General features: G+C 39.5%; 2 protein-coding genes across 3 annotated transcripts; one reads left to right on the top strand and one right to left on the bottom strand.

The window, feature by feature from the left end:
* Positions 1–2216: 2216 nt before the first annotated feature.
* LOC308614023 (H/ACA ribonucleoprotein complex subunit 3-like) lies at positions 2217–2468 on the bottom strand (the record flags this gene model as incomplete). Its single annotated transcript, XM_081228242.1, has 1 exon — positions 2217–2468. The coding sequence occupies one exon, from the start codon at positions 2466–2468 to the stop codon at positions 2217–2219; it is 252 nt and encodes an 83-aa protein (XP_081084368.1).
* Positions 2469–4311: 1843 nt separating this feature from the next.
* TIPIN (TIMELESS interacting protein) lies at positions 4312–19510 on the top strand. 2 transcript variants are annotated; one of them, XM_081229546.1, is made up of 8 exons: positions 4312–4375; positions 7739–7876; positions 8001–8079; positions 8281–8356; positions 11032–11154; positions 11366–11429; positions 15710–15916; positions 18912–19510. In XM_081229546.1, exons 2-8 carry the CDS (start codon positions 7747–7749, stop codon positions 19100–19102), a joined length of 870 nt encoding a protein of 289 aa, XP_081085672.1. In that variant the 5' UTR covers positions 4312–4375; positions 7739–7746; the 3' UTR covers positions 19103–19510. The 2 variants fall into 2 exon arrangements, with proteins under 2 accessions (XP_081085672.1, XP_081085673.1); XM_081229547.1 differs by lacking the exon at positions 4312–4375 and adding an exon at positions 4391–4569.
* The last annotated feature ends 361 nt before the right edge of the window (positions 19511–19871 follow it).

Here is a 19871-nt window from a genome sequence, read left to right as displayed (position 1 = left end):
GAAATAAAGTGCACAATAAATGTAATGCACTTGAATCATCCAGAAAACATCCTCCCCCACTCCACCCCCATCTGTGGAAAAATTGTCTTCCACAAAACCAGTCCCTGGTGCCAAAAAGGTCGAGGACCACTGATCTGATCCATACCCTCTGTCTTATAAAAGAGCAAACAGACTCAGAGCAATAAAGTGATTTGATCGTGGTCAGACTTTTAGTTCTTAGTAGAGCTGATGTTATGGTTTGAGGATGTAGTCCAGGAAAGATTCCCAAAGGTCTAATACAACATACAGTGATGTAATAGTCTTCTTGTGCCGAGAATTGCTTATGTGCCTTATTGTGAAAGTACTAGTTATTCACATTCTTAATATTTTTGGAAACACTCTAAAGTTCTAGATTTGCAAAATAAAAACATTCATTTATTTGTTTTCTATTTTATTGTTTGTGGCAGTCTACTAATTTTCCCCCAACATCTTTTCACCCCTCTTCCACAGTAATAGAAACCCTGAGTTTTTACTGGGCCATGACCACCAAGAATAAAGACTATATTCCCAGCCTCTTTTGCAGCTGTGTGTGACCATGAGATTACATTCTGGACGTAACCAGAATTGTCGTATGCATCTTCTGGGAAACATTCTTAAAATGTTGAGTCATGCCCTTCTCTCTTTCCTCCTTCTTGCTGACTGGAATGCAGTTGGAGCTCTAGAAGCCATCTCAGAAAATAAGGTTAACTTGAGAATGGAATGCTCACGTGCTAAAGCAAGAAAACAGGACACCAGTTTCCTAACACCATGGAGCACCATACCAACTATGAACTTACTACTTCCAAACTTCTTGTACGTGAGAGACAAACTTTTTACCTTGTTTATTGTTATTTTAGTTTATTTAGTTTTAGTTTTTTCTATTATTTGTAGCTGACCAGATCCTAATTAATAATCCCTGGGCTCAGGACATGGAAGCAAACTAAGTGTCCATCGACAGATGAATGGATAAAGAAGATGTGGCACATATATATGATGGAATATTACCCAGCCATAAAAAAGCGAAACTGAGTTATTTGCAGCGAGGTGGATGGACCTAGAGTCTGTCATACAGAGTGAAGTAAGTCAGAAAGAGAAAAACAAATATCAGAATCTAAAAAAAAAAAAAATGGTTCTGATGAACCTAGGGGCAGGACAGGAATAAAGACACAGATGTAGAGAATGGACTTGAGGACATGGAGAGGGGGAAGTGTAAGATGGGACGAAGTGAGAGAGTTGCGTTGACATATATACACTATCAAATGTAAATTAGATAGCTAGTGGGAAGCAGCCGCATAACATAGGGAGATCAGCTCCATGCTTTGTGACCACCTACAGGGGTGGGATAGGGAGGGTGGGAGGGAGGGAGATGCAAGAGGGAGGGGATATGGGAATATATGTATACATATAGCTGATTCACTTTGTTATATAGCAGAAACTAAAACAACATTGTAAAGCAATTATACTCCAATAAAGATGTTAAAAAAATAAAAAATAAAAATAAAGACACACCAAAATATTTGCTTGTTAAAAAAAAAAAAATCCCTGGGCTCGTCACCTTGATTACTAATGCTGATGCAGACCCAACTGGGTGATACGATCCCAACTTGGGCATGTTATGTACAAGGCAGGGGCAAGTAGATGCCACAGTCTTGAGATGGAGTACTCAAGTACATAGCAAACCACTACCACCAGCCAGTCCAGTACTTACCTAAGTGATAAGCCCAAATAACACCAGCCAATAGATAAGACACAGAGACTTTGCTTTTTAAATGTGGTTTAGAAATAGTCCATGGAGTCTTTTAGTTTTAAAAGATTTACCCCATTTTTCTTCTTTCAAACCTCACCTCTGGACTGGGTTTCCAGCTTTCCAGAAAAACTTTTACACTCTATACTCAATCCTTGTTCTTTGATAGTCTATTTTTCCTTTAACACTATTCACTCTTTTTTTTTTTAGCTCTTTCAAATCATTTTAATAACCTGGGAGTGATTCGAAGTATGAAAAGATTCAAACATTTTCCCTTTAAAGGGGATGCTACCATCATTGCCTCACAACAAGCATGATCAAAGGCAATGATGAGACCGGATTCCAAAGAGCAAGGGTCGTAGGAAGGCTTCAAGTCTCACGGATTGGAGAGCTTGGTTTCAGAAAGTCTCTCGAAGGCTAGCAGGCAGAAGAGACATGAAATTTTAAAAGATCCTCAGAGGATGGGGCATGGTTTCTGGGTCATGAGCACCTTGAAGTGTCTCTTGAGGGTGATTTGGTGTCTAGAATATTTATCTGGGGAGAACCAAACAGGATGGGCCGAGCCGGTCTGTTGTCCCATAGGGTCAAGCTTCTTCAGCATATAGACCCGGTCTCCCAGCTCGTTGAGGTAATACTGGAGAAACCCGACCACACTGAAGCCAGAGGTTCCAATTCTGTCTGCAGCTCCTCTAACTGACAGCCTCATGTGTTTTCAATACTATTCACTTTTAAAAACATCAAACAGTTCTAAAAGTTTTAATGACATGGTCTATGAGAAAGTTATTTTTTATATTTCTGGTGCAATTGCTAAGGAAAATATATTTCTAGTATTCCTCACATATGAAAAAGAGGATAGTCTTAGACATTAATATGTCAGTGCCTTACAACTGTGGTAGCTATATTCACACAGACTTACAATTACCAAAGCCTTTACATTTTCTAAAAGGGTCAAACAATTTACAAATTATATGGATAATAATAGGTAACATTTATTAAGTACTATCATTTAATCCTCCTCATAACCCTATGAAGTAGATACTATTATTAATAATAAGGAATTGAAGCACAAATGTCAACAAGTAGTAAATGATGAAACTGAGATTCAAGCCCTCAGAGCTTCAGCTCTGGGCTTTTTTGGGGGGCGGGGTGGCATATAACTTCTTAATTTCTCAAAGTGCTTTTTTTTTTTTTTTGGCCAGGCAGATTGTGGGATCTAAGGTCCCCCACTAGGGATCAAACCCATGCCTCCTGCAGTGGACGCATTGAGTCCTAACCACTGGACTGCCAGGGAACTCCCTCAAAGTGCTTTTTTTTTTTTTTTTTTTTTTTTGCTGTACGAGGGCCTCTCACTGTTGTGGCCTCTCCCGTTGCGGAGCACAAGCTCCGGACGCGCAGGCTCAGCGGCCATGGCTTACGAGCCTAGCCGCTCCGCGGCATGTGGGATCTTCCCGTACCGGGGCATGAACCCATGCCCCCTGCATCGGCAGGCGGTCTCTCAACCACTGTGCCACCAGGGAAGCCCCTCAAAGTGCTTTTATATTTATTTTATTAGACATAAAGTGGAGAATATAGACTTATCTGGATAATTAGAAGAATGCCTCTTGCCTCAGTTACCTGGACTCTTGAAGTTAACATATTTCCCATTTAAATTAATGTTAATTTTGTAAATTGCTTAATATATTTTATCTTGCATTTATAGAAATAAAACCATAAAATTAAGGAAAATGTGGTACATATACATATTTGCATACATAATTTTAGATAGAGCTTGCAATTTACTTTCTCTTTTTTTTCACATATTTATTCTATAATTTTAATGAAATATTTCAAGCTACAGAAAAGTAGAGAAAGAATGTAGCAAACACTACTCATCTTGGTCTGTCAAATCTTGATGCTATAGTTGCTAAAGGTAACTTTTTTAGTTTTCTGAATAGTTAACACATTCATGTTCCAAAAAAGTATGGTGTTAAGTCCCCATCCCACCCTGTCCCGTATGTCCAGTTCCCATCTCCACTTACTTATATATTTATTTTGTGTGCGTGTGTGTGCAAATATATATTGCACCAATATATTTGGACTCACTTAAAAAAAATTAAAGGTAACACATTTTTGACATTCTTCTTTGTGTCCACAATCCTAACACTAACTCTTTACTGCCTCTTTTCTCGGCTCATTATTCAACAATTAATAGAACTCTTATGTTCAAGGAATTTTGTTAGTAACTCTGAAGAATCGGTAGTTTCTCATCAAATTCTTTTGCCTCCATCCTTTATATTCCATCCACAACCCAGTTTTCTAAAAACCTGAGATCTACTTCCAAAGTCTTAAGTGCATAGAGTATAACGAACACGATCATCACGCGGACGAGGGGACTAAACTTCTCGGAAGAATTCGGGAGGGCGGAAGCGGTAGGGAAAGCAGTGTGGGATGGGTCGGACGCCGGCAAGGTGGGGATATACGTGGGTGGGCGGGACCTGGGGGAGGTGGGTCCGGTAGGCACCGCCCAGGCTTTTGGCGCCAAAAGCCAAGGACTCTTCTCGCGAGACTCTCGCGAGATACACGGTTTCCCGGCCGCGCGGAGCCCTGTGCTGCGGATACTGCAGTCTCCTCCAGGTGAGAGCGGGCTGGCGGGAGAGTGAAGTTCCCGAGGGGAGAGCTGGCCGAGGGAGTCAGGCTGGGGAGCGGGGATGCCGGGAAGTCGCAAGGAGGGAGTGAGGAAGCGGGAGGACATGACTGAAACGGACCTGGGCTGATCGGGACTGGAGAGGAAGGGAGGCCTGACTGGCTGCGACCTGTGCGGAGAGGAGGTCGGTGGGGATCAGGGCCGGCGCTTTTACTTCTTGTTTACGTTTCGGGTCTGTCTCTCTCTAAACCAGGCCTTTTAGTGCAAGGAAACGTGTGTCAGATACATCTTTACATCTCCAGTTTCTGTACCGGGGCTTCTAAACACTGGAGGCGTCCTGTGAATGTCGAATGAATGAGTGAATATGGTTGAAGTGAGAGGACAGACAGGGGAGTGAGGATAAGGGGAGGTCGGAGAAGAGAGATGGGATGGGAAGTTTTGTGGTTTTAGGGCTGGGTAGCAAGGAAGTCATTGAGTCAGTTTGGTAGGACTTGCTGGCGACAGGGACTTCTGTTTTGGTGACTTAGAAAAAGTTGGGCATTGGACACCTAAGGGTCTAGGAACGAATTTGGATTTAAATTTTTTTTGTTACTCTTCTGCGAGTCTGAGGACTAGAGGAGGAAGTGAAGAGACCTTCATCAATGTCTACAAAGAGACTAGGCACCCATTGTCAAGAAGTTAAAGACAGAGCTATCTTTTTTTTTTTTTTTGCGGTACGCGGGCCTCTCACTTTTGTGGCCTCTCCCGTTGCGGAGCACAGGCTCCGGACGCACAGGTTCAGCGGCCATGGCTCACGGGCCCAGCCGCTCCGCGGCACGTGGGATCCTCCCGGACCGGGGCACGAGCCCGTGTCCCCTGCATCGGCAGGCGGACTCTCAACCACTGCGCCACCAGGGAAGCCCTTTCTTTCTTTTTTTAGTGGCCCATTGCAGTTATTAAATCCTGCTAGACAGAAATTACAAGTATCATTGCCATCAGAACTCTCCCTATCCATAAACTCAGGAACTGAACAGATTCAGATAATTTTTTGAGATATCTTTCCTTCATGAACTCTCATGTTATCCCAAACTCAGGAATCTGATAGATTTGGATAATGCATTACACTACCCATGACCTGAACTCACTAAAAATAATTCTCACTATCTGAATTCAGGAAACACATGGATTTGGATAGTGAGGATTCCTGGGCTACCTGCCCTGGCAGTGAAATGAGAAAGCTCAATTGGCCACCTCATTTCTGCTCTCTGGGGCCACCTCCTTGTTCCCCTCCTCCAGGGTCCCAGCCCTGCTCTCCAGGAGCCCCTTCCCTGTGCATTTCCCTCTTGGCCACATTTGAAGTAGGCGTTAGGAGGTGTGCCCTCCTTTGGGGCTGTAGAACTGCTCAGGTTTTCTGCTAGTTCAAGTTGGGAGGACCAAGATCAACAACTATTTCTTGAGCACTGGCTGTGTATCAGTTTTGGGGATACAGTAGAGGAGCACAGAGACCCACCTTGTCATTGCCCTTTTAGAGCTACAGTCTATTATGGGAGACAGACATTAATCAAATAATCATACAAATAGAACCTAATATTGGAACTGGGTAAGTGCTACAAAACTTGTACTTGACATTTTGAATGCTTGTTATAGGAGGATTTAATTTAGGAAAATTGGGGGAGACTTTTCTGAGGTGACGGTTGAGATCTGAAAGAGATTAGGAGTCAGGGAAGAGCCTCCAAGATAGGAAACTGCTTTTGTAAAGGTCTAGTGGCCTGAGGGATAGAAAGAAAAAGCATGGAAAATGGTGTGAAGTAAGTCTGGAGAAGTAGGAAAGCGCTAAACCCTGCAGGGCCTTGGAGTTTTATCATTATCCTAAGAGCAGTAGGAAGCCATTGAAGTATTTAAGCCTAGCAGTAATGTGATCAGCTTGACATTTCCAAAGGTTCAGTTTAGCTGTAATATGGAGAATGGATTGAAAGGGCAAAATGGATGGGAGTAATGGAGTAATCCAAGCAAGAAGTGTTAGGAAGTGGTTGTGGAAATAGGGAGAAATGGACGGACTCAAGGGATAATCTGGAAGTAAAATGGACAGGGTATTTAGGAGGGGGGAATGAAGTGTTAAGGATGACTTGCAGGTTTCTGATGTATAGCTGGATAGGTGTCATTCATTGAATTGGGAAAATTTAAAAGGTTGGTTTTATACATGATGAGTTATAGGTGCCTTTGAGAAACTTTAGGGCTGTAAAATGAGAAGTAGGGATTTAGAGCTGAGATTTGATGCTCAGATGGAGATAAAAAAATTAATGGGTCATCTATAAATTAGAGCCATGTGCATAACTGAGTGAAGGGCCTAGGATGAAGTCTTGGATACTAACTGACCAGGTTAGAGGAATATGAATCTGCAAAGGAGATCTAGGAGGAGTGTCCAGGAAGGGAGGAAAGCCAGTTGAGTACTGTATTTCAGGAGTCAACAAAAACACTTTTCCAGAAAAAGGAACTGATCAAAAGTGTCAGATGTTTCTGAGAGGTCAAGTAAGATGGTACTGAAAAGCATTCTTTCAAGTTACCAACTTAAGGATTATTTCCATTTCTTCAAAGGAAACCTTACTAGAAAACCAATATGTAAACAGTATTTTTATTTTTATTTTTCCTTTTTCGGCCCCCCTGCACAGCTTATGGCATATTAGTTCCTGGAGCAGGGATTGAACCTGGGCCCTCAGCAGTGAGAACACAGAGCCCTAACCACTGGACTACCAGGGAATTCTCAACAGTATTTTTTTTTTTTTTTTTTTTTTGCAGTACGCAGGCCTCTCACTGTTGTGGCCTCTCCCGTTGCGGAGCACAGGCTCTGGACGTGCAGGCTCAGCAGCCATGGCTCATGGGCCCAGCCGCCCCGCGGCATGTGGGATCTTCCCGGACCGGGGCACAAACCCGCGTCCCCTGCATCGGCAGGCGGACTCTCAACCACTGCGCCACCAGGGAAGCCCCCAACAGTATTTTTAAAAAGCTTCTCTGGTTGAGTGGGGATGAGGTATTGTACCCTGCCTATTTCACACCCCTTTGGACCACAGTTTAAAACCCTCTGAAAAGTTAAAATCATCATTTTATGGTGGGGAAACTCAACAGTTGAGGTAAAATGATTTGCTCAAAATCATATAGTTATTTAGTGGTAGGGTCTACATTAGAACTCAGTTCTTCTAATTTCTAACTTTGTTCTTTTTTCCGTAACTGTTATCTTCTTCACTTCAGTTCATGATGTGTGAATTTGAAATATGGTTTAACTGACAAACACATGCATTTTGCTGCAAGTGGAACTTAACTGTGTAATAAGAAGACTACTTGGATGCATAAACATGTTTACTTTTTTTTCCCCCTAGAGGAAAAGATGCTAGAACCACAGGAGAATGGCTTGATTGACCTACCAGATTATGAGCGCATAGAAGATGAAACTTTTCCTCCATTTCCACCTCCAGCCTCTCCAGAGAGAGGTGGTGAAGGAGCTGAACCTGAAGAAGGTCTGTATAGGGTTCCAAAGTGGTGTCCATGTTCAGCTATCCATCTAACAGCTTAGAAATGATACATTTTATAAATGAGGCTTAAAGTACTTAAGTAATATTAAATCTTGGTATATTTCACCAGAGTTAGGGAGAGGGGCACCTGTTCCTGTACCTCCAAAGAGAACAGTTAAAAGGAACATACCCAAGCTGAATGCTGAGAGGTACATTTACTATTTCCTTAACTATTTATACTTTGCTTTCCATCATTTTTTCCCTCTTACGTTACAAGCTTTTGGTTGGGATGATTTGGAGATCAGACATTTTTCTCAGTTCAGTAGTTAATATTTCGTTCTTCTTATGGTCTTTGTTTGGCCTTGATGGCTTTAGAAAACTTGAAATTTAAAACATATTTCTATTCACAGATTAATTTCAGAGAGAGGGCTTCCAGCATTAAGGCATGTGTTTGATAAGGCAAAATTCAAAGGAAAAGGTCATGAGGTAAGAAAAGTCTGATTTTTATTTTAGACCTTTGTTTTTTAAAATATCAATAAGGCTGTGGGCCCATTATCATGTTCTTAGGAATCTTAGAATGTTTCACAGATACCAGCATTCATCATCATGTCTCTTTAGAAACTATGATGTAGTAGAAAGGACACTATCTGAAGACATTTAGGAACTGTAAATCTCTGCACAAATGTACGTTTGGAAATTCTCTTTGAATTGTGTGGTGTGTAGATACAATTTTTTGCAGATGATATCTTTGTAGAGCTTTGCAGTTTATGAAGTATTTTCAATTATATTCTTTAATTATCAACCTCTGGGGTAGGTGTTGGTCCCATTATGTAGTGAAGGAAACTGAGTTTTTAGAGTTTTAAGCCTCCACTGCCAGTGGTTAAGGGCAGAGCCTCGACTTTCCATTTCACGGCCCAGCTAGAGTAACATTAACACAGCATGAGCATGATCTTGGTGTGGTATTCAGGATAGTTAGAAAGAGGGAAGCAGCTGGAGGCAGACAGCAATTCAGAGGCTGTTTCACTACCAGCAGAATGAGGTGAAATAGCCTGGATAGGGTAATAGTAGAGGGATGAACAATATATAATACTTGGAGGTGATTGGGAGGTACAAAAGTAAAAATTAATCCCAAGATTTCAAACCTGGGAGACTGAAAAATTGTAGTACATTTGCTTAGTTTCGGTGGACAGGAAGGGAGAGTATAAGTCTGTGTCCTATTTTGCCACAAAACTAAACATAAATCAAGATATTTTAAAACCATGCCCAGCTCAGTTAATTCATTGCTCTTATTGAAATTTTCAGGTAGTAGTGATGAATTGGTGCTTTGAATTTATGACCTCTTCATCATTTTCATAATAAGTACTTTAAATGATAAATAAACTTATACGAAGGATAAATATTTTGTGTTCCTTCACTGGGTGAGGTTGGGCTCTGAGTTTGTCTAGTCTTCTGTACTTTGCCTTTGAAAATTCTACTATTTTCTAACGAAGTTGAATCCTCGATGCTTTTTTCTCCATGTATGACTTGGGACTTCACACTGTATTTAGGTATTTCTCTTCTCTGCCCCTTGGGTGTAATGTGATATTGTGAGGTGGCTGATCAGCTACCCCAACAACTGGAAAATGGTCGTAGGTGATTGAACTGAACTTTTTTTTAAATTAAAAAATTTTTTTATTTTATTATTTTTGACTGTATTGGGTCTTCACTGCTGCACGCGAGCTTTCTCTAGTTGCGGCAAGCAGGGGCTACTCTTCATTGCGATGCGCGGGCTTCTCATTGCAGTGGCTTCTCTTGTTGCGGAGCACGGGCTCTAGAGTGCAGGCTCAGTAGTTGTGGTGCACGGGCTTAGTTGCTCCACGGCATGTGGGATCTTCCCGAACCAGGGATCGAACCCGTGTCCCCTGCATTGGCAGGCAGATTCTTATCCACTGTGCTACCAGGGAAGCCCGATAATTGAACTTTTGAAAGAAATTTTATCTTTATCAGAATGAGAATGAAATGACATTATGTTCTCAGCATTACATATTGAGTTATTGGTAGAGTTGATTGTTTTAACCATTAGCTTCTTAGACAAGATCAAATACCACCACAAACAATAATTGCCAACATTTGAGGACTTGCTTTGTGTCAGGCACTTTACTTGTATTACTTAATCCTCCTAACAACCCAATGAGGTATGTATATTCTCGTTTTATTCATGAAGAAAAAGGCACACAGAGGTAAAGTGATTTGTTCAAAGTCACACAGCTATTAAGTGGTAGAATTTAGATTTGAATCTATGCAGTCTGATCCAGAGCTTTTAACCAGTCTCCTATTTTAAAATACTATAAGAAAATAAAAAAATATTGTACAGTAAAATCAGGAATTTGGAACTTTTTTCATTACTCCAGTTTATTAAACTTTGTTTTTCATTTTCATTAAAAATTTTTTAATGTTAAATTGAAATTTCAAATATAGAGAGGTATTGTGGTCAGAGAATGTTTATACTGTTCTTGCTAGTCTTTGGTACTTCGCCCTTGGGATTTCTGAATATATTTTCACAGAGCTGATTCTCAATGCTTTCTGTATATCGTTTAGAGACCTGTCAGTTTGTATAGTTATTTCTAAAAGATATCTTGCCATATTTTATTGAAGTTTATTTTCAAGTATTTATAGGTCTGAAAAGACACATGTGATTATCTTTTAACTTTTATTAAGTTTTCATACTGGGTTTCTTTTTTCCTCTGATTTTTAAAAATCTGTCCAGTGCCGTTAGACTGCAGTCCTCTAAGCCAGCAGTCCCCAGCCTTTTTGGCACCAGGGACTGGTTTCGTGGAAGACAGTTTCTCCCCGGGGACGAGGGGTGTGGGGGATGGGTCAGGCGGTAATGTGAGCCATGGGGAGATGAAGCTTCGCTCTCTTGCTCTCCCACTGCTCACCTCCTGCTGTGCGGCCCGGTTCCTAACCCACCGTGGACCAGTCCACGGCCCGGGGTTGGGGACACCTGCTCTAAGCCCTTGATAAATATTTTTCTTCTTAAAGTTTCTTCTAAAAGTTTATTAACCTTATAAATATAAAAGGACACCAGTGACTTTGGTACTATTATTCAGTTCTAAAATCTGCTGACAAGGTCAGTTGTGAGAATGAGTCTTCTATTTAGCATTTTTATTTTTATGTTCCAGGCTGAGGACTTGAAGACACTAATCAGACACATGGAGCACTGGGCGCATAGGCTATTCCCTAAACTGCAATTTGAAGATTTTATTGACAGAGTTGAATATCTGGGAAATAAAAAGGAAGTTCAGGTAGGTGTTGAGATCATTATGAATATCATTCACAATGCTAAATTGTATAAGGATAGATTAGTGAGGCTAAGTAGCTCTTCGGGGGTCTTCATTTTCAGTCTTAGTAGAGAGAAGGAAAATTAATAGTAGCTATTTGAACAACTTTTTTTGAAACCAATGACCGTTTTCCCCCAAATCTAAGTGAAAATGTAAAAATGTTTTTTATTTTCAGACCTGTTTAAAACGAATCCGACTTGATCTCCCTATTTTACATGAAGATTTTGTTAGCAATAATGGTAAGAATATAGGTTTATCTACTTTATAATAATTTTGCTTTTAGAAATGGATCTAGTTGGGGTAGGTAGTGTTACAGGACTGGGTTCTTAGTCTATTTTGAGTATATAATTAAAGTACAGTAAATAGGAATGAGTTCAGATGCCTTGGTATGTCTAGAATGTTGTGCATGATATTTGTTTCTTAAAGACATGGTGGTATGCCGTTAAGAGATGTTGTAAAATATATTTAGCCACAGAACATGAGCTTTTGAGAACTCATGATGATGACCCATTGATCCTTTGTAGTGCTTGCTAATAAAAAAATATATAAGATACAGTGTTCATATACATGTCCACCATTATAAAAAAGTGGCTCTGAGAAGGTAGGCAGAACAATTTGATGATGAAATAGGTCACAACTCACACAAGAGTACAGATCTTGCATATAGGACTTTAATTAGACCTATGTGACGGTTCCTGGTATTGATTGCATTTGTTAGTTGTACAATGCAACCATAGGCAGTCACACACATCAAAACATATGGTTCCTGCCGACAGGGTCTGTATAGTTATCAGATTTTCTGTGCGATGGCTCCATACATGTTTGTTTTTTGTTTTTTAAAAATTTAATAGATGTAGCAGAAAATACAGGCTCCATATAGAATCCCCCCAAATTATTTATAAACTGCTTTTAAAAGTGTGAAGGATTGTGATTTAAATAATCCAAGATTTAATTATTTGGTAAGGTATGGTATGAATTGATGGCATGGGATTTGATAGATGGAAAGGAATTAGTGATTAGAGTCTAAATCCCACAGCATATACTACTGGGTCAGTTAGCTTATTCATTGAACTTTTTGAGCTGCGTACTATGTGCTAAAGGTTCAGGGATAAAGATGAATGCTATCAGACCCCTTGCTTCATGGGCTAACAGACCGTGAACTAGTAACATGCCAGTAGTCTCCAAGGTGCTGTAATTGGAGAAGAACAGGGGACAGTGTATGGGGCAAAGGAGAACACAGTTACTTTTACCTAGGGGAGGGGAAAGCTTGGTAGCAGAGGGGAAAGCTTCACAGAGGAGGTATCACAAGTACTTTAAATGGTAAGCAGTAGAAGTTAGGCAGAGGTGATTTTGGATAGAGGCAGCCACTTAATGCAGAGGCATAAATGAACATGGCACCATTCATGGAATTACAGGCAAGTTGCGGTATAGGGTACATAGAGGAGGCCTGTATCAGAGAGCCTTGTTTGTTGTTGAATCTGTTTTCTTTGTATCCTAAGAGAATAGTCTCCAGACTTTTGCATGAGGCACTACAACAGTAAAAATGTTTTGAACATTTTATTTTTCTAATACATGTACTGCTGTACTGATATGGTATATAATGTACATTTTTGATCTTAACATTACAGTTTTAAAGTAAGAACAATATGATTGAATATTCTACTGAATAATTTTTACCAAAAGTTTGGGGCTAATACTTTTTGATCAGTGGTTTGAAGGTTTGGTTGTAGATTCAGTTTTTTCTCCCAAATCTTGGTTTTCACCTTTCTAAGATGCGTAAACCCAAATGGAAGTAGAGCATCATTAACTGTGCTTAGTAAATCTTGGTATTCATCTCTCAGTCTCATTCACCGGTGCAAGGACTTTTGTTGAAGTTTACTCGCAAATTTTCATCTGCCCCTTTTCAATCGTTTTACTTAAAATTAGTCAGTTTTTATATTTTTATATTTTTAGCACGTGTCGTCATGCCATTCCTCTGCTCAGAGCCCTTTAGTGGCTCCTTATTTCTTCAATCAAAGTAAAAGCCACAGTCTTTATATTGTCCTACTTGGCCCTATAGAATCTTATTTTTCTGTCCTTATCCCATTCCTCTTGCCTCCCTGATGGTATCTTTACTATTCCGTTGCTTCAGCCACTTGCATCCTAGCTGTTCCTTGAGCCTTCCAGGCATATTTCTGTCTTAAGGCTTTTGCACTCTGCCTTGAACACTGTCCTTTGCCCTCCCTCCTGCCCCTAAATCTGCATGGCTAACTCTCACCCGTGTCAAACTGTTTTCAAATGTCAGTTCAGTGAAGTCTCCCCTACCACACTGTTAAAATTGGACCCCCAGCCCCATTCCTGATTTCACTATGCTTTTTAAAAATAGCTCTTATTTCCCTTTAATTATTATGTAGTTTGCTTATCTGTTAGTTTATATGTACCAGAGTGATGGCATCCTGTAGCACATTGAATATTTCTGGCTTTAGCTTCTTTGCCACAATAGCTTGCCTACGAATGTGGCAGTGAATGAATTTCATGTGTGGTTCTAATTTTTTTTAATGCCACTTTTATCCTAGTCAAAAGTGGTTATATTCACATGGATTTTCTGTTAAGACATTGTTTGTACTAAAGAGGTCATTTACTGTTGAAGAGATCTTTCCTTTCATGGCTCACAGAAAAGTATTGAATAGTTTTTTATGTATTTCATTACTATTAATTCAGAATCCTATAAGCCCTATAAGGTGAAGCATATTAGAAATCCTGTATATTGCATAATTGGTTCTAATACTTGTTTCTTAACTTTTCCAGCAATGTTTTCTAAATGTACTCCATCAATATTTCCTGACAAAGGAATGTATTTTAGTTTCTTGACACATTTTTTTCCATATCAGGAAGAAAAAGTGTATGGCTTTCTGTCTTTCACTATTAAGGAAGAAACCTCAAAAGGGGCTTAGATTGTAAAATGCTGGATTAAATACATGATTTTTAAGCCTCACTGGTTTGTCTTTATGTTTTAAATGTTTTGCTAGTTGTGATGGTTTTTACTGGCATTAGCTAATATCTCATTGTACAATATGTACATAGGACAAGGAGAGTAATTGTAAACTCATATTTCAAATTGTGGTCATGGTGATATGAAGTTTTTTTTTACCTGCTTGTCAGATCTGATGAGGTTATTTATTATTTTTTTAACACCATAATGTGAATGATACAGAGAGAAGGTGAAGTGTCAGCTTTGCCATCTTCTTAGTTCTTGCTTGTACTTCTGTTATCTTCTACCTACAGGTGTTCTGTTATTTTGCAGAAATCTTCTAAAGCTACCACTTGTGCATTTTGTTAGGGTTGTTTTGGTTAAAATAGATAGTATGTCAGGTTGCTTAACTGGGTAGTCAGAATTAGCTATATATCATAGTATGCTGAAATTAAAAAATGAGTGAGGACCCAATTCCACCCTTCCACAGTATGAGCTTGCTGTCTTGAAGGTAGCTTACAGACCAGATGATTAGCTGTCATATGGATAAGTGATAGTTTGTCACTGCCAGTTCTTTTAAATATAAGTTAGTAAAACTTAATTTTTTGTAATTTTTAAATGAAATATAAATGGAGGATCTAGTATTTGCATTTCATACCCTGTGGATCATTTTAGGAACATCCTACTTTGAGATAACTGGTGTACAGGGCTTTAAGAATTTATTAAGACTAATCATGTAGAGAGCACTGAATTTTTTAAAAAGTTAACTTGGAAATATGTCCACAGATCTCTAAATTTCTTCCCCCTTTTCACTTTGTGTCTCAGTTTTACCGTACACAAAAAATAGCCTATATAAAATCATTACTGTGTATCATACAGACAATATGGCAAGCTACTAAAATGTTTTTAATATAAAACAAGGATAGGGCTTCCCTGGTGGTGCAGTGGTTAAGAATCCGCCTGCCAATGCAAGGAACATGGGTTCGAGCCCTGGTCCAGGAAGATCCCACATGCTGCAGAGCAACTAAGCCCATGCTCCACAACTACTGAGCTTGTGCTCTAGAGCCCACAAGCCACAACTACTGAAGCCCGCACACCTAGAGCCTGTGCTCCACAAGTGAAGCCACTGCAGTGAGAAACCCACACACCGCAAGGAAGAGTAGCCCCCACTCGCCGCAACTAGAGAAAAAGCCTGCATGCAGCAACAAAGACCCAACACAGCCAAAAATAAATAAATACATAAATAAATTTTAAAAATACACTATAAGGATATACTTTGGATTCTTTAAGTTCTTTTATTAGCAACTAAGACCTTTTGCTTTCTGTTCATGCATGTTTTTAAACTAGTATTCCATTTGACTTAAAATGCCTCTTTAAAGTGATTAATAAATATTCCTTCTACTTGTTTGAATCAAGCATGTATTTGTAACATTCTCATACCTCACAAATTGGTACTTCAGGTCTGGCACCTTGTTGCTTTAAACCGGTTTTCAGTTAATAGCTGCATAAACTCTTTTTTCTAACTAGTTTAACACTACAGATGTACTAATTTTTTCTTTTCTACTGCAGATGAAGTAGGGGAAAATAATGGCCATGGTGTAACTGCTACTGAGTTAGATCCCTTTCTGACAAACTCATCTGAAAGTGCAAAGTTTGCTTCTGAGTCGAGTAGAAGTCTAACAGAAGAACAACAACAAAGAATTGAGAGAAATAAACAACTGGCCTTGGAAAGAAGACAGGCAAAGCTACTGAGTAATAGTCAGTCCCTAGGAAACGGTAAATTTTATGCTGGATTTTATGTGCTACCATTAATATATCAAGGGCATGTTAGAAATTTTAACTTATTTACTCTTCACCAAAATAAAATACCTCTAGGTATAGGCAAATGTGATATAGTATATTAAGCTTATGTATATTTGAGAGAGAGTGGACTTGAGAGCTAGCTGGAATCCTCAAAGAATATGCATCCAGGACGGTTTTCTGGGTAGCTGAGTGTCTCTTGAAAAATTGTTTTAATCATTTAAAATTGATTCTGGATCTTTCGAAAACATGTTCTTCCCTGACTCCTTAAAACATGTGACATATAGTTTTATCTTTATGATAATTAAAACATTACTGTGGTACTTTCCTAAACATATAAAATTCTCTGTACCCACTGAGGACTTTAGAGCCATTTGCTGTGAAGTGAATAGGTCCAAAAATGCTTTTTATTGTAGCGTTTCACTTCTGTTGTGAGCCGTCATGTTTGATTTCTTGTTGATGCTCTTGTCTCTTTTAAAACTGCCTTAAAATTTGCTGTTTTTTAAACAGACTGTGGGTTTGGAAACTAGACAAGTTTGTTAAAACTATATTTAAAAATAATTGCAAATTGGTTTTGAATGAAGCACGCACAGTCGCATTTATCTTTGTCAATTTCCAATCCAGTTTTTTCCTTTTGAAATGGGAAAATAGGAATTACAGTAAGTAGTGAAGATTACATGTTGTAAAACAAGTTTCACCCAAAATAATGAAATTCTCAAGTGAAAAATATTCAGTGGTATTATGATTTTTTCCAGTTAGAATGATTTTTTTTTTAACATCTTTATTGGAGTAAAATTGCTTTACAATGTTGTGTTCGTTTCTGGTGTTTAACAAAATGAATCAGCCACACATATACATATATTCTGATATCTCCTCCCTCTTGTGTCTCCCTCCCACCCTCTCTATCCCACCCCTCTGGGTGGTCACAAAGCACCGAGCTGATCTCCCTGTGCTATGCGGCTGCTTCCCACTAGCTATCTATTTTACATTTGATAGTGTATATATGTCAATGCCACTCTCTCACTTCGTCCCAGCTTACCCTTCCACCTCCCCATGTCCTCAAGTCTATTCTCTACGTCTGCATCTTTATTCCTGTCCTGTCCCTATGTTCATCAGAACCATTTTTTTTTTTTTTAGATTCCATATATGTGTTAGCATACGGTATTTGTTTTTCTCTTCCTGACTTCACTTTGTATGAGACTCTAGGTCCATCCACCTCACTACAAATAACTCAATTTCATTTCTTTTTATGGCTGAGTAATATTCCATTGTATATATGTGCCACATCTTCTTTATCCATTCATCTGTCGATGGACACTTAGGTTGCTTCCATGTCCTGGCTGTTGTAAATAGTGCTGCAATGAACATTGTGGTACGTGACTCTTTTAAAAATATGGAACGCTTCACGAATTTGTGTCATACTTGCACAGGGGCCATGCTAATCTTCTCTATCATTCCAATATTAGTATATGTGCTGCTGAAGCGAGCATTAATTTTTTTTTTTAAGTTTCTGTAAAAATTTTTTAATTATTTATTTATTTTTGTTTGGCTGCATTGGGTCTTCGTTGCTGCACGCGGGCTTTCTCTAGTTGGAGCAAGCGGGGGCTACTCTTTTTTTTTTTTTTTTTTTTGCGGTACGCAGGCCTCTCACTGTTGTGGCCTCTCCCGTTGCGGAGCACAGGCTCAGTGGCCATGGCTCACGGGCCCAGCTGCTCCGTGGCTTGTGGGATCTTCCCAGACCGGGGCACGAACCCGTGTCCCGTGCATCGGCAGGTGGACTCTCAACCACTGTGCCACCAGGGAAGCCGTGGGGGGCTACTCTTCATTGCAGTGTGCAGGCTTCTCATTGCGGTGGCTTCTCTTGTTGTGGAGCATGGCCTCTAGGCGCATGGGCTTCAGTAGTTGCAGCATGTGGGCTCAGTAGTTGCGGCATGTGGGCCCTAGAGCGCGGGCTTCTGTAGTTGAGGCTCGTGGTCTCTAGAGCGCAGGCTCAGTAGTTGTGGTGCACGGGCTTAGTTGCCCCACGGCATGTGGGATCTTCCCAGACCAGGGATCGAACCTGTGTCTCCTATATTAGCAGGAGGATTCTTAACCACTGTGCCACCAGGGAAGTCCAGGATGAATTTTTTAACTTAACAAATGGATGTTTTGTACTACCTTGTGAAAAATTTAATGAAGATACAACTATTGTTGATGACAGTTCTTCCTTGCTGTCATTATCAAAGTTTACATGGCAATAAGCATTTTAAGGCTCATCTTCTATTTATAATATATGACTTTAAGGGACTTCCCTGGTGGTGTAGTGCATAGGAATCCGCCTGCCAGTGCAGGGGACATGGGTTCAATCTCTGGTCCGGGAAGATCCCACATGCCATGGAGCAACTAAGCCTGTGCGCCACAACCACTGAGCCTGTGCTCTAGAGCCCATGAGCCACAACTACTGAGTTCTTGTGCCACAGCTACTGAAGCCCACGTGCCCTAGAGCCCATGCTCTGCAACAAGAGAGACCACTGCAATGAGAAGCCCACGCACTGCAACTAGAGAAAGCCCGTGCACAGCAACAAAGACCCAACGCAGCCAAAAAAAAAATAAAAATTAAACAAAAGATATTTATAATATATGACTTTAAAATTTTTCACTAGAAATGAGTATCTTAAATGTTCTTTACTGTAGATCACTTTGACATACATCTCATAAGAACATTTGATTTTTAAAAACTTCTATCTAGTAGTTGTGATTTTTTAAATGAGAACAGCTGCGTTTGACTATGGTTCAAAAGTCTGAGTTCAAGACTTGCATTTTGAATGGATTTTATACATGTATAAAAATGGCTTTATTTGGAATTATCATAATTAACATTAACTAAAGTGATTGTAGATTTCATCTCTACTGATTTAAACTTGTGAAGAAGTTTGTATTAGGTAAGATTGGATCAGGTGCTTGTAATGAATAATAGTGATTTCTCTTGCAGACTTGTTAATGAACACGCCCAGTACACAGACACCTGAAGAGGGTAGTACAGGTGAAGAGCAAAAGGAGGAAGAATCAAATGGATTTAACAAAGACCTTCTAGACGATCCACATAATGATGCTGCTGCCAATACTGTAAATGAAGAGGAGGCATTAAAAATAGAGAAAATGCAACTGGACCAGTCCTTTTAAAATATATAATAGTAACTTAAGGCTTCATCTAGAAATGTTACTGAGGTTGGATAGGCCTCAAATGAGAAAATCTATTAACTTGCTATCTTCCAAATTTGAGATGACTATGCATTTTGCCTACTTTGAGTGAAAATCCTTATATAGTGAAACTTTTATAGATTCCTGTTTAAAATCTGGTATTATTTATACTTGTTTCTTATTCACTTTCATTGTCTATTTATTCTCCTTAGTGTTTATTTTTATATGGGTATGACCTTGTAAAAATGATTGGTAGTTAATAAGTAGCTTCCACTGCTAGTGTGCCATTGAATGCCCTGTTTTTACTAAACTGGGTGGTGTTTTAAGATGTAAATATGTAATAAATGCTAATGTTCTTTTTTTCTTTTTAAATAAAAAGCTCACAAACTATCCCTAGAGGCTTCATAAAAGTTTCTCATTGCTATTTAGTTCTACACTTTACACTTTTGGTAATATGTTCACAGTTGTTATATGTTTACATGTCTTTTGAGGAGTCACTTTAATACTTAAAGGGCCACATGAAAAGCTGATACATTGCCAGGCCTGCGTAGGTGCTGGGGACGTTCACATGCTCCTTGGTACCTTACTGACTAGTTAGTTGGAGAGAAACTTGCAAAGTATAATGGGGAACACAGAGCACATAGGGAGGATTCGGTGGAGATGCCAAGGATTGGGAAGAACATGTACAATATAGAAATGAAAATCTAGGAAATGAGAGATTTGGGAATGGTGAATATGAGGCTGAAGTGTT

Source organism: Mesoplodon bidens (genome assembly GCF_964165515.1).
Source record: "Mesoplodon bidens genome assembly, chromosome: 3".
Lineage (NCBI taxonomy): Eukaryota > Metazoa > Chordata > Mammalia > Artiodactyla > Ziphiidae > Mesoplodon > Mesoplodon bidens.
The sequence above is the reverse complement of the archived record's forward strand: the minus strand, read 5'-3'. Positions and strand labels throughout refer to the sequence as shown.

Coding starts and splice junctions, on each gene's coding strand:
- TIPIN (XM_081229546.1), top strand. CDS start 7,747: ATGCTAGAACCACAGGAGAATGGCTTGATTGACCTACCAGATTATGAG. Junction 8,080..8,280: donor CCCAAGCTGAATGCTGAGAG/GTACATTTACTA, acceptor TTCTATTCACAG/ATTAATTTCAGAGAGAGGGC. Junction 11,430..15,709: donor AGATTTTGTTAGCAATAATG/GTAAGAATATAG, acceptor TTTCTACTGCAG/ATGAAGTAGGGGAAAATAAT.